We start from the raw sequence: 20,515 nt of genomic DNA, 5'->3' as shown, positions 1-20,515 counted from the left end.
TAATCTCCTCTTGAAATCTTGCTGCCATTTCTCGTAGTCTACACTTCTCTTTATCTACTGCCTCTATTCTAATTACAATAGCCTTCAACTTCTCCTCCAGACTTTAAACTATACACAAACATTACACATCTATACTACTGGTATTAGCTTTCTTAAAAGTACATGTCAGTCCTAAGCTCTCAAATTAAATGCACTCATCACATCTAACAAACTGGGAGTGCTTAACTCCTTCACTTGTCTGAAGTATTGTATTTGTAGCCTAGAAAAAATATTTAGGTACAACACTATTAAGTATAATGTTTGAGAATCAAATATATTACAGTATTTCATTACTAATTTATGTTCATACTAAAATAATTAATTTTTATTGTTAATATTATAGAAGTGACAAGTGACTAGTCTTTATTTGATGTTTGCATAACACTAATATTAATAGTGATAATACAGTGTATTGAGCCTGATTTATAACTTACTTATATGTTGAATTTGTTAATTCTCAAAACACAAAGAGACAGCTATCTACTTTTCAGAGTGTATTTCTTTAAGAAAACAATGTATTTAATTTTTTTTTACAATTTACCAATAAGTTCAATTATAGCTAAGCCTAAAGTACTGTCACGTGTTAGACGTACTGTTACAAGTCTCATCTAACATTGTAGTACATGTTACACCATTAAGCTTTAATTTAAAATTTTAAACTTTCTATTTTTATTTACCATCCTTCTAAATCTAGTTATTTTTTGTAATCTAGTCCTAATTACTACAAAACATAATGTTAATATTAAATAATATTCAAAAACCTAGCAGTTTAACTTTCCAATGTCTATTCTATTCTGTACTGCTCTCTTTAGGGATGATTGAGATGTTTCAGATAATAAAAGGAATTGATGCTTTTTGATATTTAGTGGTGATAAGACTAGGGAATGTACATATATATTTGGTAAGGTAGGAGTGATCTGGAACAGGTTTATTTTTCTAACAGCATGCTTCTCATTTGGAATTGGTTGTGATGTAGTAGATGCAGATTGTTTAAGACACATAAAGGGAAACTTTGCTCAATATTTGAGTTATAAGTTTATAGTGCATAGTTTAATTTAGTGAACTGGACAGTTTAGATGTACTAAAAATTACCTTTTTTGACCTTTAACATAATATGTTATTTGAGTTTTGCAGGAAAAGCATGAGCAACATAAAACATTTCAACTAAACAGTGTACATTAAATTATATGTTAATATTAATCTCACTACAGTGATAAAGAACCAATGAAAAAAAATGTATATATAAAAAAGGAAACTATATTTTAGCTCAATAATTTATTTTCTGACTTAAAAATTTACAGGAAAAACCTGGTAGTCAAGAGGTTTATGAGAGTTAACATTTCCTTATAAAAATCACTAACTGTATCTTGCTGAAGACATGTTATAACTAGCTTTTGTATGCCAGTTTTTAAATTTTTGTAGAACATATTTTTAAATTTCCTAATTCCTTTCTGTAATGTACTGACTGTAGTTTGTGAAGACCGTACTTTTATTTATACAAAGTATATTATTTTGTAAATCAAAGGATTTGCAAGCAAAGAAAGAACACAGCTTAACCTTGCTGAATGGTGTTACTGAAACAGGAGACATGCTCTATCTTCACCTCAGCATGGAAGGACGAGACAAGATACGACAAGAAATGAGATCGCTGAGAGAAGCATGGGAAGCTCATTGGGAAAAAACAAATGAAGCAGTCAATGCTCTTGAGTCATCCTTGATGGCCTGGACAACCTTTGAAGACAGGTAGCTTATTATCAAAGTACACGTATAATGACAGTGGAGATCATGTTAATTACAATAGTTAGTGAAAACCTTACACAACTATGCACATCTTTTAATAACAGAGAGTAAGTAATACATCGTAACAATCTGCTTATTTCAGTGATGGATACTGAATGTTCAAAGAAATAGATCATAACAATGTAATGATAAATTTAGGGAGTACCTCAGATAAACATACAGCTTTCAATGATATATTGTGAACAATTCATGAAAAATATACCACAGCAGCATACATATTTCGATGATATTTTGTAAACACCTCAGGTAAACAGAGGTTTTAATGATATGATGTGGACACCTCAGGTAGATTTACTACTACAGTCTGCAGGTTTCAATGATATATTGTGAACACCTTAGGTAAATATACCACAACAGTTTACAGGTTTCAATTATTTATTATGAACATCTCAGGTAAATATGACACGGTAATGCACATCTTTTCCTGATGGATAGTAAATACACCATATTTATACATATATTTTAATGCCAAGAAGTTAATACTTTGAAGTAAATTTACCATGTTAATGTACATGATTTAATGCCAAGAAGTGAAGTTAATTCACTATAACAATTCATGGCAAATAGTAGACACTAGACATAAACTCACCATAATAATGCATATGTTTTAATGATAGATAGTGAATACCTTCACTAAGTACATCACAACAATCTGCATGTTTTAATGATAGATAGTGAATACCTCCACTAAGTACATCACAACAATCTGCATGTTTTAATGATAGATAGTGAATACCTCCACTACGTACATCACAACAATCTGCATGTTTTAATGATAGATAGTGAATACCTCCACTAAGTACATCACAACAATCTGCATGTTTTAATGATTGATAGTGAATACCTCCACTAAGTACATCACAACAATCTGCATGTTTTAATGATTGATAGTGAATACCTCCACTACGTACATCACAACAATCTGCACGTTTTAATGATAGATAGTGAATACCTCCACTAAGTACATCACAACAATCTGCATGTTTTAATGATTGATAGTGAATACCTCCACTAAGTACATCACAACAATCTGCATGTTTTAATGATTGATAGTGAATACCTCAACTATACCTACCTCACAACAATCTGCACTAGTGAATTACTAGGTACATCACAACATGTTTTAATGATAGATAGTGAATACCTCCACTACGTACATCACAACAATCTGCATGTTTTAATGATTGATAGTGAATACCTCCACTAAGTACATCACAACAATCTGCATGTTTTAATGATAGATAGTGAATACCTCCACATGTTTTACTATGATAGATAGTACATCACAACAATCTGAATACCTCCACTAAGTACATCACAACAATCTGCATGTTTTAATGATAGATAGTGAATACCTCCACTAAGTACATCACAACAATCTGCATGTTTTAATGATAGATAGTGAATACCTCCCAATCTGCATGTTTTAATGATTGATAGTGAATACCTAAGTACATCACAACAATCTGCATGTTTTAATGATAGATAGTGAATACCTCCACTAAGTACATCACAACAATCTGCATGTTTTAATGATTGATAGTGAATACCTCCACTAGGTACATCACAACAATCTGCATGTTTTAATGATTGATAGTGAATACCTCCACTAGGTACATCACAACAATCTGCATGTTTTAATGATAGATAGTGAATACCTCCACTGAGTACATCACAACAATCTGCATGTTTTAATGATAGATAGTGAATACCTCCACTACGTACATCACAACAATCTGCATGTTTTAATGATAGATAGTGAATACCTCCACTAAGTACATCACAACAATCTGCATGTTTTAATTATTGATAGTGAATACCTCCACTACGTACATCACAACAATCTGCATGTTTTAATTATTGATAGTGAATATCTCCACTAAGTACATCACAACAATCTGCATGTTTTAATTATTGATAGTAAATACCTCCACTAAGTACATCACAACAATCTGCATGTTTTAACGATTGATAGTGAATACTTTCACTAAGTACATCACAACAATCTGCATGTTTTATCGATTGATAGTGAATACCTCCACTTACTACATCACAACAATCTGCATGTTTTAATGACAGATAGTGATACCTCAAGTCCATACACCCTAACAATCTCCATGTTTCACTGACAGATAGTGAATAAATGAAGTAAATACACCTTAATAGTACACATCGTTTAATAATAAATATTTCAACTAAATAGAGCGTAATAGTGAACATCTTTTAATGACATTGTCTGATTCTACTGTTGAAGAAATTATAAACAGTTTTTGTATTTGAGAATAAAAATGTAAAATTAGTAACTAATAACTCCTAAGTGTGACTTTTAAAATCATTTATTTTTTAAGCTGTGAACAAATATCAAAGTGGCTGAAGGAAGTCGCCGACAAACTAGCTTCTGAAACAGACCTCAAACCAGACTTGGCTGAAAAGGAGACACAACTACAGAATTATAAAGTAAGTTATGTCGTTCACTGAGATGTTACTGACTTATGAAAACTGTATACACCTGGAAATACATTTATTCAGGCTTGATTGAAAGGGAAGGCCAGTTGATGACTTATTGGGCAGTATTTTATTAAAATACAATTCAGTTATATTCTAGACAACTAGATATAGAAATGAACTTAAAAAAAAAATGATGTCCATAATTTATCATAAATCATGATAGTGGCTCATAATAGGTATTATAAGTAATTGTCCAGAACTTCAATTGAGAGTTCGGCAGAAATCACCGTGAACAGTAAGGAAGTGGCTCTTCATATATCAACTTTATATTGGCTGTTGTAGTATAAACTTTTTATCTGAGTTTATGTATTACTGCAACAGTGATGGCCATTGTGTTTCATTGCACGTCTCCAAGAAGAATGCTAGCTCACTCTCTGAGATGTATAAGATGATTGTGTGCCCTGTTATAGAAAAATTAATATGTATATGTTTTTGTCTGATGGAAGTATGTGGAACCATTATCAATGTAGTGGTAATCATTATCTTAGATGAAAGATAATTAATGCTCAGTAACGTCTGTAATGGGGGTGGAGATTGTTGTGAATCAAACTATCATCCAATAAGGTTTAGTTGAGATTGGTACAGAGACTGAGGACTTTTAGATAACAGACAGACACACAGTTTTACATATAGATACAGATAAAATTCAGATCATATTCTATAGTCTACTGAGTTGTTTATATAATCAACCTTACATCACACTAGATAACTTTTCAAAATCTTAATTGGTTGTTTATATTGTCCAACTGACAGAACAACAGATTCAGATTTCTTATCTTTATTGTTTATATAATCAACCTTACATCACACTAGATAACTTTTCAAAATCTTAATTGGTTGTTTATATTGTCCAACTGACAGAACAACAGATTCAGATTTCTTATCTTTATTGTTTATATAATCAACCTTACATCACACTAGATAACTTTTCAAAATCTTAATTGGTTGTTTATATTGTCCAACTGACAGAACAACAGATTCAGATTTCTTATCTTTATTGTTTATATAATCAACCTTACATCACACTAGATAACTTTTCAAAATCTTAATTGGTTGTTTATATTGTTCAACTGACAGAACAACAGATTCAGATTTCTTATCTTTATTGTTTATATAATCAACCTTACATCACACTAGATAACTTTTCAAAATCTTAATTGGTTGTTTATATTGTTCAACTGACAGAACAACAGATTCAGATTTCTTATCTTTATTGTTTATATAATCAACCTTACATCACACTAGATAACTTTTCAAAATCTTAATTGGTTGTTTATATTGTTCAACTGACAGAACAACAGATTCAGATTTCTTATCTTTATTGTTTATATAATCAACCTTACATCACACTAGATAACTTTTCAAAATCTTAATTGGTTGTTTATATTGTTCAACTGACAGAACAACAGATTCAGATTTCTTATCTTTATTGTTTATATAATCAACGTTACATCACACTAGATAACTTTTCAAAATCTTAATTGGTTGTTTATATTGTTCAACTGACAGAACAACAGATTCAGATTTCTTATCTTTATTGTTTATATAATCAACCTTACATCACACTAGATAACTTTTCAAAATCTTAATTGGTTGTTTATATTGTTCAACTGACAGAACAACAGATTCAGATTTCTTATCTTTATTGTTTATATAATCAACGTTACATCACACTAGATAACTTTTCAAAATCTTAATTGGTTGTTTATATTGTTCAACTGACAGAACAACAGATTCAGATTTCTTATCTTTATTGTTTATATAATCAACGTTACATCACACTAGATAACTTTTCAAAATCTTAATTGGTTGTTTATATTGTTCAACTGACAGAACAACAGATTCAGATTTCTTATCTTTATTGTTTATATAATCAACGTTACATCACACTAGATAGCTTTTCAAAATCTTAATTGGTTGTTTATATTGTCCAACTGACAGAACAACAGATTCAGATTTCTTATCTTTATTGTTTATATAATCAACCTTACATCACACTAGATAGCTTTTCAAAATCTTAATTGGTTGTTTATATTGTTCAACTGACAGAACAACAGATTCAGATTTCTTATCTTTATTGTTTATATAATCAACCTTACATCACACTAGATAACTTTTCAAAATCTCAATTGGTTGTTTATATTGTTCAACTGACAGAACAACAGATTCAGATTTCTTATCTTTATTGTTTATATAATCAACCTTACATCACACTAGATAACTTTTCAAAATCTTAATTGGTTGTTTATATTGTTCAACTGACAGAACAACAGATTCAGATTTCTTATCTTTATTGTTTATATAATCAACCTTACATCACACTAGATAACTTTTCAAAATCTTAATTGGTTGTTTATATTGTTCAACTGACAGAACAACAGATTCAGATTTCTTATCTTTATTGTTTATATAATCAACCTTACATCACACTAGATAACTTTTCAAAATCTTAATTGGTTGTTTATATTGTTCAACTGACAGAACAACAGATTCAGATTTCTTATCTTTATTGTTTATATAATCAGCCTTACATCGCACTAGATAACTTTTCAAAATCTTAATTGGTTGTTTATATTGTTCAAATAACAGAATAACAGATTCAGATTTCTTATCTTTATTGTTTGCATCATTTGATTTAATTTTATATGAATCATTTGCAAGTTAGAATTAGAGGAAAAGAATAATAAGATAATATGATATATATATATATATATGTACCTTTATTTTCACCAGTTGTGTTTTGCACATAGTGTATATAATCAGTGAACACAATGATTAACCAAAGGGCCTGAATTATTAGTGGTAAGCTGTGGTACATTTTAATGTCAGTTTTATTTTTCATGCTTGGGTTCAGGATATTGTTGATATGCTAACACAGTGCATAACCTTCTGACTTTATTTATAGCACATAAACTGTGGTAGGGTAAATGCACATTAATCTAATACTATTTTTCAGTCTGTAGTGCAGGATATTGTTTCCCATCAATCCATCATTTTGAAGTTGGAAGGAAAAGCACAAACCCTACCTGAAATGTCAGCTATGCAGAACATCAGTGATTTACAGACTAAATATGATAAACTACTTAAGTCTGCTCAGGTTTGTGTTGTTTTGTTTTAGTCATCTTAGTTAACACTTTTAATAGTTTATTCATTCTCAAGCTATTCCTCAATAGTATGGTAATAGTCTGTGATGAATGATTTATCAGTTTTGTAAGGTGGGTTAGTTTAGTGTGCTGGATATGATAAACTGTATAAAAGTGTAATATATTTCTTTGTGCTGAAATTAGAGAACTTGACTTCTGTGGTAGGTTTAAGAAGGTTTTTGGTATTTTTTCTATTTCAGTGTCATACAGAAACCTGCCAGATATATGTTGATGAACATTTAGCTTATAACCAGAAGTTAGAAGAATTTCAAGATTGGTTTAAGACTATTAAAGCAACAGTAGATCAGCCTAGTGAACATGGAGGAGTGGAGACGTTAAAATCGAAGCTTGAAACCATTTTGGTAAAAGTCATTATTTACTGTCTTGTTCTTATTGTGTAAGATGGATTGAAATTTAATGCACTAAAAGTTGTCAAATAGAAGTGTTTTGTTAAAACCAATTATTGTAAACAGTTAGTTGTAGTTAAGTAAAGAAATAATAGTAAAAGTTAGGTATTTGTTGTGAAGGAAGAAATAGGACAAATAAATGTATGAAGGTAAAGCAGACAGGGGAATAAATTACTGCAAGAAAGAAAATGTAATAAAAAAAATTAGATTTTCTCTGATAAAAGAATGTGAAATAGGTAATTCTATGTTATAAATTAAATTAAAACAGTGAAAACTGTATAAAATAATGATCGAGATTTAGTGGTGGTGAATATATACAAACAATATGTTTGCATTTGTCTTTCCAGAACTTTTCTCACAATTTTTTTTATCAAAAACTGCAAGCCTCATATCATTCAAAAGGTCTTTCTATGAGGTGTGCAGATTGCATATTAGCTTTCCTGTTCAGAATTATCCTAACTGTTTTTTTGTTTAGTCAAAGTTTTCAATGCAGTGGGTATGGTGTGTGATGGTTGGCTTCAATTTCAGCTTTTAAGTATTTTACAAAAATAACACTTAATCCATATGTAATTTCCTAAAAAAATTAACATATTTAAAAAATTAAGTATAAATACTATGCATTTCCTCCAATTATTTGTATCTAAAATACGTATGAGTAATTTGTTCACAACCATCTGCTTGTCATTTTGTAAACACATGTTCAGATGTTTCTGCATAGTAAGCTAAGTTTCCTTTCATTTCAACTTTACATTTACTGTACTTTGAAATAGTGTAGCTTCAGCTCATTTCATAGGCTGCTATAAACACCTTTTAACTACATTTTTCTTTATTATCACAAATGCTTTTTGTGATTGCAGCTTGTTAACAAAGTTAATAAATTTTGGATAAAATAAACAATTAATAAATAACAAAGAATGGAAAACTTGTATTAAAAAACAACAGTTTATGTATAAATAAAATAATATGTGTATTGGTAAAATATTGTCGATTATAAAAAATTAGATTAAAATTACAGAAGTAAAATAAGCTAATATGAGAAAGCTAGATCAATCATATACAAAGTTTGTGAAAATACAACTGGTTCAACAGTTAGGTTGTTTTGCATAAAATAATGGAAATTAAATGTTTTTGTTAAAATAAATTCACCTTTCTGTACCACTAAGAGCTGCTACATAATGTGCACCTTTCTGCACCACTAGGAGCTGCTACATAATGTGCACCTTTCTGCACCACTAAGAGCTGCTACATAATGTGCACCTTTCTGCACCACTAAGAGCTACTGCATAATATGCACCTTTCTGCACCACTAAGGGCTGCTGCATAATGTACACCTTTCTGCACCACTAAGAGCTGCTACATAATGTGCACCTTTCTGCACCACTAAGAGCTGCTACATAATGTGCACCTTTCTGCACCACTAATAGCTGCTACATAATGTGCACTACCATGAATGAAGTTTACCTCTTACATGTACCACATTATCAAGTAATGATTATTATGCTATAGCCTTCCACCAGTAAGAGGGTGACATCTGTATGTAGTAATCTCAATGTCCAATTGCATGTGAACACATAGGATTCTACTTACTGCATCTGATTTTTGTGATGAGTGTGCTACTAATTTATGTATGTCTCTGATATAGAATCTTCTTATTTATAGAATTCTTGCAAAATTATCCACCTGTAAGATAATAGGATGTAGAGCAGTCTTCTGTCCTACTTGTCATAGTGACATGCTAGCATCCAATGTGAGGTGTGTAGAATCATTCTAAAAACAGCTCTAAAAGGAAATCCCATGAGAGTAGGGGTAATCTAGAGGGGCAACAACCTACAGAAACTCTATCCATTTTTCTAGTTTGCACCAAACCCTCTACTGTCTTCAGTGTGAGATTCTAGCTCTTTGTGTTACAAAGAGGTGATTAGTATTTCTGAAGGTAACATTTTCTTTATCCAAAAATCTATTGAAACAGATACTCAACTCTCTCCACCATCTCTAACCCTTCTTCTTCACTTGTAGTACATTGCTTTAGTTTATGTTGTTAAGATTGAGCCTTCATTCACATGTTAGCACTTATGAGGATTACAGCATATGGAATATGTGTTGCCATCCAACTGGTGGATTACTGTTTTCTAATAAATATTAACTTACTGGCTGGCATCATGCAAAATGATACAGGTTGCAGTGAGAGCTTTCTTCAAGGCTTATGATGTTTCAATGACACTTTACATAAGGTAATAGCTCTTTTTGATGCAGAAAGATGAGGATCTATCTGAAAGACAGGAAAAATGACAATGCTCATTAGGTAAAATAAGAGAGATAAATAATTGGTTTTGTTAAAAGAATACATTAAACAGCTAATTATATTTGAGAACATATGCTCTCTACAGTTTAGCACATAAAAACCCACACAAACATTCACTTTATCTATTTTTTTCTGAAAAAGGGTATTTTAGCTGAACAGGATATCGGAAGTCAAAAGCTAAATGAACTTGGGAAATCAAAGAAAAGATTCTTTCTCAGACCCATCCTTCTGGTCATGAAAATATCAATATAGAATTCAAGAGCCTCAATGATCAATGGCAGAATTTCATTAACCATTGTGAAGCTGTCCAAGAGACTGTGTCTAGTGCAGTAGATAAGTGGAACCAGAGCAATAACACATTGTTACAGCTGGAAGAATGGCAGGCTGCCAAAGAGAGTCAGCTCCGTGACCAACCATTAAGAAACAGCACTGAAACGAAGATGCAACAGCTTAACAGAATCAGAGTAGGTTTTATAGGACCATTAAGAAATTACACAAACACCAGGTGTAGCAACAAAACACAATCAAAGTAGGTTTATAGGGCCATTAAGAAATTACACAAACACCAGGTGTAGTAACAAAACACAATCAAGGTAGGTTTACAGAACCATTAAAAAATTACACAAACAGCAGGTGTAGCGACAAAACACAATCAAGGTAGGTTTACAGAACCATTAAAAATTACACAAACACCAGGTGTAGTATCAAAACACAATCAAGGTAGGTTTACAGGACTATTAAAAAATTACACAAACAGCAGGTGTAGCAACAAAACACAATCAAGGTAGGTTTACAGGACTATTAAGACACTACACAAACAGCAGGTGTAGCAACAAAATACAGTCAAGGTTGGTTTACAGGACTATTAAGAAACTACACAAACAGCAGGTGTAGCAACAAAATACAGTCAAGGTTGGTTTACAGGACTATTAAGAAACTATACAAACAGCAGGTGTAGCAACAAAACACAGTCAAGGTAAGTTTACAGGACTATTAAGAAACTACACAAACAGCAGGTGTAGCAACGAAACACAGTCAAGGTAGGTTTACAGGACTATTAAGAAACTACACAAACAACAGGTGTAGTAACAAAACACAGTCAAGGTAGGTTTACAGGACTGTTCATTAAGAAACTTTACAAAGACCAGTTGTAGCAATAAAGCACAGCCAAGGCAGTATTACAGATGTATCCTTCAATATAAAAAAATCAAGCTGTATGAATTGAACACAGTCTAATTAAGTTTACAGATATATTCACTAAGTCACAACATAGAAACCAGGTTGTACTAACTAAACACAGTCTTAAGTAGGTTTACGGATGCATCCACTAAGAGATTGGTAGAAACAAATATGCAGCATCTTGATAGATGTAATGAAGGATCGCATTTTGTTATGATAGAAATGAAACCAACAAGTGTTAAAGATAATTTGTAGGTGTGTAGAGCCATTAATTATCTAATAATGTTTAAACTGAGAGATAGAAAAGTGAATACCAGGGATAAAAAGTCAACCATGATAGAAATGTAACATTTTGTTACTTTAAAGTTTCAACCTGTTTTTAATGCATTAAATTTATAACTTAACAATAGAGAAAAGTTGTTATGAATAAATTTATTTTAGCTTTTGTTTTCCAAAGTTAAATTCTTTCATTAGTTATTATAGTGTTATACTTTTTAACTTAAATGCTGATTATGGAATATTATTAATTCATCTAGTTATCATGTAATTTTTTCATGTACATGATTTGTGACAGTGATATTGGTTATTTTAAAACCTATAATCTGTGTTTACTTCTACCTATTCTATTCTAGAATACACTTAAAAATATCTTTCTTTTAAACACAAAATTGAAATACATGTACACTTTTATCAGTTACCTAAGGATTGTCCTTTAAACTATTTACTTATGGTTTTTATTGTGGTTAAGACATTGCATATATACAATTTGACAGGACTTAGAAGCTGAAGTCATATCAAAAGAAGAGGATTTCACTTTAGCTACATCACAAATTCAACAGATTTCAGGAGAAACAACCTTAGGTCCTCGAATAGCTAAAGTAAACAGCCGGTATCAGATGCTAAAGAACCTAGTTAAGGTGAGGTCAGGTGAACAATGTATAGATAAACCTAGTAGCTGATACAATTTGAGGAGAAAAAGTTTTGTGACTGTTCAAGATAAAGTTTTTACTTATGTGATTGGACTCGCAAATGAACTGTGTTTCTTTTTATAACATGATAGATTACTCAAGGTAATGGATAATTCTATTTAACCAAAACACTTCAGTAATCTTGGTAATGACTAATTTGGTTTAACACTAGGATAAAGCTTGTAATGAGTGGTTTGGTTTAAGTGTAACATTAGGATAATCTTGGTAATGAGTGACTTGGTTTAACTGTGTAACACTAGGATAATCTTGATAATGAGAGATTTGGTTTAACTGTAACATTAGGATAATCTTGGTAATGAGTGACTTGGTTTAACTGTAACACTAGGATAATCTTGGTAATGAGTGACTTGGTTTAACTGTAAAGTAGGATAATCTTGGTAATGAGTGACTTGGTTTAACTGTAACACTAGGATAATCTTGATAATGAGAGATTTGGTTTAACTGTAACATTAGGATAATCTTGGTAATGAGTGACTTGGTTTAACTGTAACACTAGGATAATCTTGGTAATGAGTGACTTGGTTTAACTGTAAATTAGGATAATCTTGGTAATGAGTGACTTGGTTTAATAGTAGCATTAGGATAATCTTGGTAATGAGTGACTTGGTTTAACTGTAAATTAGGATAATCTTGGTAATGAGTGACTTGGTTTAACTGTAACACTAGGATAATCTTGGTAATGAGTGACTTGGTTTAACTGTAACATTAGGATAATCTTGGTAATGAGTGACTTGGTTTAACTGTAACACTAGGATAATCTTGGTAATGAGTGACTTGGTTTAACTGTAAAGTAGGATAATCTTGGTAATGAGTGACTTGGTTTAACTGTAACACTAGGATAATCTTGATAATGAGAGATTTGGTTTAACTGTAACATTAGGATAATCTTGGTAATGAGTGACTTGGTTTAACTGTAACACTAGGATAATCTTGGTAATGAGTGACTTGGTTTAACTGTAAATTAGGATAATCTTGGTAATGAGTGACTTGGTTTAATAGTAACATTAGGATAATCTTGGTAATGAGTGACTTGGTTTAACTGTAAATTAGGATAATCTTGGTAATGAGTGACTTGGTTTAACTGTAACATTAGGATAATCTTGGTTATGAGTGACTTGGTTTAACTGTAAATTAGGATAATCTTGGTGATGAGTGACTTGGTTTAACTGTAACACTAGGATAATCCTGGTAATGAGTGACTTGGTTTAACTGTAAATTAGGATAATCTTGGTGATGAGTGACTTGGTTTAACTGTAACACTAGGATAATCTTGATAATGAGAGATTTGGTTTAACTGTAACATTAGGATAATCTTGGTAATGAGTGACTTGGTTTAACTGTAACACTAGGATAATCTTGGTAATGAGTGACTTGGTTTAACTGTAAATTAGGATAATCTTGGTAATGAGTGACTTGGTTTAATAGTAACATTAGGATAATCTTGGTAATGAGTGACTTGGTTTAACTGTAAATTAGGATAATCTTGGTAATGAGTGACTTGGTTTAACTGTAAATTAGGATAATCTTGGTAATGAGTGACTTGGTTTAACTGTAACACTAGGATAATCTTGGTAATGAGTGACTTGGTTTAACTGTAACATTAGGATAATCTTGGTGTAACATTAGGATAATCTTGGTAATGACTTGGTTTAACAGTAACTTGGTAATTGACTTGGTTTAACTGTAACACTAGGATAATCTTGGTAATGAGTAACTTGGTTTAACTGTAACATTAGGATAATCTCGGTAATGACTGATTCTGTTTTAGTGTAACACTAGGATAATCTTGGTAATGAGTGACTTGGTTTAACTGTAACACTAGGATAATCTTGGTAATGAGTGATTTGGTTTAACTGTAACATTAGGATAATCTTGGTTATGAGTGACTTGGTTTAACTGTAAATTAGGATAATCTTGGTGATGAGTGACTTGGTTTAATAGTAACATTAGGATAATCTTGGTAATGAGTGACTTGGTTTAACTGTAACACTAGGATAATCTTGGTAATGAGTGATTTGGTTTAACTGTAACATTAGGATAATCTTGGTTATGAGTGACTTGGTTTAACTGTAAATTAGGATAATCTTGGTGATGAGTGACTTGGTTTAATAGTAACATTAGGATAATCTTGGTAATGAGTGACTTGGTTTAATAGTAACATTAGGATAATCTTGGTAATGAGTGACTTGGTTTAACTGTAACACTAGGATAATCCTGGTAATGAGTGACTTGGTTTAACAGTAACATTAGGATAATCTTGGTAATGAGTGACTTGGTTTAACTGTAACACTAGGATAATCTTGGTAATGAGTGATTTGGTTTAACTGTAACATTAGGATAATCTCGGAAATGACTGATTCTGTTTTAGTGTTACACTAGGATAATCTTGGTAATGAGTGACTTGGTTTAACAGTAACATTAGGATAATCTCGGTAATGACTGAGTCTGTTTTAGTGTTACACTAGGATAATCTTGGTAATGAGTGATTCTGTTTTAATGTAACATTAGGATAATCTTGGTAATGACTCATTCTGCTTGAATGTGACATTAGGATAATTTTGGTAATGAGAGATTCTCTTCATCTGTAACTGATTTATTTTAATTATTATTATTGTAATATAGAAGTGATGATAATAACAGCTAATGATTTTATCTATTTGTATCATTCTAGTAACTATGCTGTTGAATAATTTTCTGTAAACACTAAACTGGAATAACTGTTGTTACTGATTTGTTATCTCGAGTGAATGATTGTATATTTCTCTGAATGATTCTGTCTAGGAGGCAACTGGCAAGTGGGAACAGTTTGTTCAAGAACACCAATGTTTTGATAGAAAGTTGGAAGACCTCCAAGCATTATTTGATGAACCAGAAACTGAAATGGCTAAGCTTACCATTTTAACTGGTGACATAACAATGCTTCAAACAAGAAAGACAGAACTTGAAGTAAAAAACAAAGTTTTTATGTATTGCTTATATTTTTAAATCATAGGTTTCTTAAGTTACGTTATGGAAACCTTTGTTTTAACTGAAAGATAAGTGAACAGTAAATAAGCAGATAAATCAAGGGTAAAAATAGTTTACATTAATTACACTATCTAACAAAAGTTTTACTTTTTCTTGTTCCTGGGCAGAAAGTGTTATTTCCCAATTGCTTATACCTAAAGTAAATGGAAAAGACCTATTTTTCTCTTCAAACTTTGCTTTTGTGACCTTGAAATGAAATTTTCAAATTTACCCATTTTCCAGAACATTCAGTGTTTAGCTGATAGAGAATTTTCTCAAATGTACAAGAAACTTACAAGAATTTTCAAGAACTTTTAGAACTTTCCATAGCAATATATATGTACAGTAGCTCACCACTCAGCACTTAAGTTTAGTTCTAGCTGCCTAAGTCAACACATAGATCTATCCAAGGAGGCTTTACCAAGTTTCTCTGTTATCTTTGCCTTTTGGACAGCAGGAACACTGCAGCGCACTACAACAGGAAGCACTGGTCACAACCGACCGAGTTCTCTGTGGGGAGGCACAATGTGTGAGCCACTAGTGGACCTCCAGAAGGTGTTGTTCCTACCATTGCACATAAAATTGGGTCTTATGAAACAATTTGTCACAGCTTTTGATAAGGAGTCTGTAGCCTTCAAGTACCTTTGAGACTTCTTCCCTAAGCTGTCTGAGGCAAAGATCAAAGCTGGTGTCTTCGTTGGACCACAAATAAAGAAAATCCTCGAGTGCACAGAATTCCCCAAGAAGCTCAGTAAGAAGGAAAAAAATCTTGGAGCAACTTTTTCGCAGTGGTTTGGGGCTTCTTGGGCAGTCACAAAGCCAAAAATTATGTGGAAATGGTTGAGGCTCTGGTGAAGAACTACAGTAAAATGGGCTGCAGGAAGTCCCTAAAGTCCATATCCTTGACTCTCATGTTGATAAATTCAAGGTGAACATGCTCCTGCAAGGCGAGTACTTCCACTAAGATATACTGGACTTTGAATACTGCTACTAAGGAGAGTATAATGAAAACATGGTGGGAGACTATTTGGGGTCTGATACATGAAAGTTATTTATATTACAGGAGCAAATATCTGAAAAGCTACTCACTTCTAAACATTTTTATTCATTTTTATATAACTTTAGTATAAGTACATGTAAATCTTGATTCATATGTTGTTTTATTCAGACATTATGTAGATGAAAATGTGCAAATTTGCCCATTTTTACATATAAAATAGGTTAATTTATAAATTTCATTATCCTGGTAACAAAAGCAAAGTTTGAAGGGAATAATGGCCATTTTCTGTACTTTTACAACATAAGGAATTAAGAAATAACACGTACTATCCAGGAACATAATTTGTGTTACATAGTATTGTTTGACTTTAAGGGTTAATTGATTAACATTTATTACCTGTAACTGTTTTACTATTGTGTTTAATGCCAATCAACTGCAATGAGACTGTGATACAGTCCCACTCAAAATACTACTTGACCTTTGACCTGTCACTAGTTAGATGACATTCACATAAATGATCAAGCTGTTGGACATAGTTTACTCTGAGCATTATTCTACAATATTAAGTAAACAAAATCTCTTTCATTAGCTTTTTAATTACTTTTCAAAACCTCACTTCAGTTTGGTATTTTGTCATAATAGATTAATAGTTAATTTTTATTTATGTTTTATTAAAGTCATGTTTATTTCAGTTGTTTGGTGTTGGGTCATATTTAAGTTATGTTTACTTCTATTGTTTAGTAACAAATACTAGTCGTTTTTACTTCAGTTCTTTAGTATTGAGTAATAATTAAAGTATATTTAGTTCTGAACAATACACATCAGTTTTAATTATATTACCAGGCCTTGATTGAACAACTACTAGTCGTTTTTACTTCAGTTCCTTAGTATTGAGTAATAATTAAAGTATATTTAGTTCTGAACAATACACATCAGTTTTAATTATATTACCAGGCCTTGATTGAACAACTGTCTCAACACTCTAGCCAGATTGAGAACATTTCTGAGGCAGGTGAAAGACTGTATCCACATACATCTCCAGATGGAAGAGAAGAGATAAGACAACAAATAAGGTAATGAGTGTGTGAATTCACTATTTAAAAACTGTAAAAAATTAAATAATGTTGTGGTTGTACGTGCACTGACCTCACTGTTTACAGGTCATGTGATTCAACCTTGTCACCAAGTGTGGTTGTTCTTTCATCTATGGAGGCTTCATAGTGTAACAGTAAATTCCACTGTTTGTTTATTTGTTTTCGAAATTAAGCACAAAGCTGTACAGTGGACTACCTGTGCTCTACCCACCACAGGTTTTAAAACCTGATTTCTAGCTTTGTAAGTTTGCAAACATACCACTGTGCTACTAGAAGGCTCTACTGTTTGTTGGTAAAGAGCAACTGAACAGTTGAAAGTGGATGTTATTGCCTTCCCTCTAGTGTATCAGTTCAGAACTAGGGATGGCTAGTGTATCAGTTCAGAACTAGGGATGGCTAGTGTATCAGTTCAGAACTAGGGATGGCTAGTGTATCAGTTCAGAACTAGGGATGGCTCGTGTATCAGTTCAGAACTAGGGATGGCTCGTGTATCAGTTCAGAACTAGGGATGGCTCGTGCATGAGCAGCTGTGTACAAACTTCAAGAAACAGAAAATAATTTTAAACAAGGTAAAACAACTGGTAAAGTGACAAATATAAGAAATGAGTTTGGGAAAGAATGTACAAGGAAAGAGAGAAAAGAAGTTAAGAGGAATGGAAGTGATGAATAATATACATAGAATCAGTAGAATTAAATAAGGTTTATAAACGTGAGTAATGAGAAAAATCAAACATAAATCATATCAGATAAAGTAATGAAAAACACCATAAAGATTATTAGAAGAAAATATTCAAAAATATATAAAATTAGTAGACAGGAAACGAAACAAAATGAATTGTACCTAAAAATTGCTTGAAAAAAATAAGACAAAGGAAAACATACATAAAAAACTATACATGCGTTACTAGAGATTATTGGTAATAAAAATGATAGAGTTTAAATGTTTGTACATGCTGATAGAGTAAGAAAATATCTGTAGATGTTTGTGCATGTTGACATAAAAAACAAAAGTAGAATTACAAATTTGATATGTTTGTGCATGTTGACATAAAAAACAAAAGTAGAATTACAAATTTGATATGTTTGTACATGTTGACATAAAAAACAAAAGTAGAATTTCAAATTTGATATGTTTGTACATGTTGACATAAAAAACAAAAGTAGAATTTCAAATTTGATATGTTTGTACATGTTGTCAGAACAATAAGAAGAGAACTGTAGATTTTATTACAGTTTCTTACAATTTCTCATATATAGCTGCATCTCTTCATTTGTGAACTTTTTTTACTTACCACTATCTGCAAATTTCAAACCTAAACTCGTGTTTCCACATGACAATTTTGCACACAAAAGAGCATCTGACAGCCTTCCACCAATAGGAGTAAAACATTGCCTTCTAGCACAGCTGGCTCCCTCTATACTAACCATTCAGGTATCAAATCTTTCATTTGGCACTGATGTTAAGACAGCTCTGTTTTCTTGCAGCAATTGATGAGTCTTGCATGTGACTTTGATGTGGAATTCTTTGCTTCTATAATTCGTTTTTATGAAGCATGAATTTTTGACAATCTTTTTATGCTACCTGAATTTGAAAGCAGTTCTTCCAGTGCAGATGTGAATCTACCTCAACATTCTTGATGACTAGGAACCCACTTGAAATAAAAATATATCTCAGAATGGCTCCAATTGGTATTAACACTCTTCTTTATGCTTGTGTTTCTAATCCATTACCGTCTGTTTGTCTTACTCACGCTCAAATTTGTCACTTGCACCTGGCTTTCAATACCTTTTTCCATCATATTTCCTCCATTTATGTCCATTTGGAAGCAGTCCACTGTTTTCCTGAGGTTTTTATGGCATGTTCTTCTTCCTCGGTCTTGTCCATTCTCATTTGGTTAATCTGTTGCTTGGATTTGTTAGGAAGGAATCCCCTTCTTGTACAAATGCATTTACCTCTCACTTGTCTCAGAGACTTTTATTTCATTCATTTTCTGCCAGTGGTTTGTTTTGGAAGTATCTGTTTTTTTTGTAGTTGTGGGCTGTGGGTGAGCACCAACGTTTTCTCTTGGCTATTATTTTATCTTATCTTTTCCAGTTGCTGTATTCTTTCCTCCTGACTCCTTTCTGCTTCCTGCTCTTCCATCCCATTCTCTTTTCTGTTCCATCATCCACAGGTTTCAGAGCTAACAGTTTCATTGGTTCTATTCTCTGAGCTCAGATACATTGGGATCTGTTTGACTTGATTAATGGACTTGTGGATTTATTTCCTGTTTGATTTTTGGGGACTGTATGTTCTATCTGTTCGGCTTATCTTTCAGTTTTTATCTCATCCTCCCTTATCTCCTGTTCCCATTTTTCTTTTTCCTTTCTTTCTCATCTTTGTCTGGGATTTACTCTTATCTGATTATTTTTCCCGTATACACTGGGGTTTGCATCCAGTAATCAATCTATATGTCTCCATTGGTATTTTTTTCTGGGTTTTTTAGATAATCAAAGTGGATGTCTCTGTTGCTCATCTTTACATTACCATCTTCATACACAGCTGGCTTCTTTTAGTTCCTTCATAACAAGACTCCTCTGATCATACTTTTCTTCTTTAGGAATCAGATTATCTCGGTCGACTTGTCATGCTGGAGAAGTATTATTTCAGCATCTGGTTCTCTTGGGTGTGTATTTTAATTACAAAATGAGCCATCTATACTTCTTTTGTGGACCACAGAGAGTTTGATTTCCACAGAGTTTTCCTCTCCTTATTTTCCTTTCTGGAAAATTCTCCCACTTTTGGAGTCTTTGGATTCCATGGAACAACTTATTCCCTTGGTTATTGTTTACATTTATCATTTTGAGTGGACTCTACACAATCTGTGGAACCTCTCTCAGAATTCCTTATTATCCCTTGATCATCTTCCTCCTTACCTGTTGGGGTAATTTCAGTTGGTGTCTTGACAGAACCAATATCCTTATTATCCCTTGATCATCTTCCTCCTTACCTGTATGGTATTGTCAGTTGATGTCTTGACAGAACCATTATCCTTGTTATCCATTGAC

The 20,515-nt window shown here is 32.1% G+C and overlaps 1 protein-coding gene across 1 annotated transcript in view; it reads left to right on the top strand.

Moving 5' to 3' along the window:
* Positions 1 to 20,515, top strand: part of LOC143227571 (muscle-specific protein 300 kDa-like) — a 314,242-nt gene that overhangs the window by 86,389 nt on the left and 207,338 nt on the right. The window contains 8 exon segments of the mRNA XM_076459000.1: positions 1,565 to 1,782; positions 4,188 to 4,296; positions 7,304 to 7,444; positions 7,691 to 7,852; positions 10,388 to 10,663; positions 12,152 to 12,295; positions 15,149 to 15,313; positions 17,328 to 17,446. Coding sequence (XP_076315115.1) covers positions 1,565 to 1,782; positions 4,188 to 4,296; positions 7,304 to 7,444; positions 7,691 to 7,852; positions 10,388 to 10,663; positions 12,152 to 12,295; positions 15,149 to 15,313; positions 17,328 to 17,446 — 1,334 coding nt within the window.

Source organism: Tachypleus tridentatus, chromosome 9 (genome assembly GCF_004210375.1).
Source record: "Tachypleus tridentatus isolate NWPU-2018 chromosome 9, ASM421037v1, whole genome shotgun sequence".
Lineage (NCBI taxonomy): Eukaryota > Metazoa > Arthropoda > Merostomata > Xiphosura > Limulidae > Tachypleus > Tachypleus tridentatus.
The sequence above is the reverse complement of the archived record's forward strand: the minus strand, read 5'-3'. Positions and strand labels throughout refer to the sequence as shown.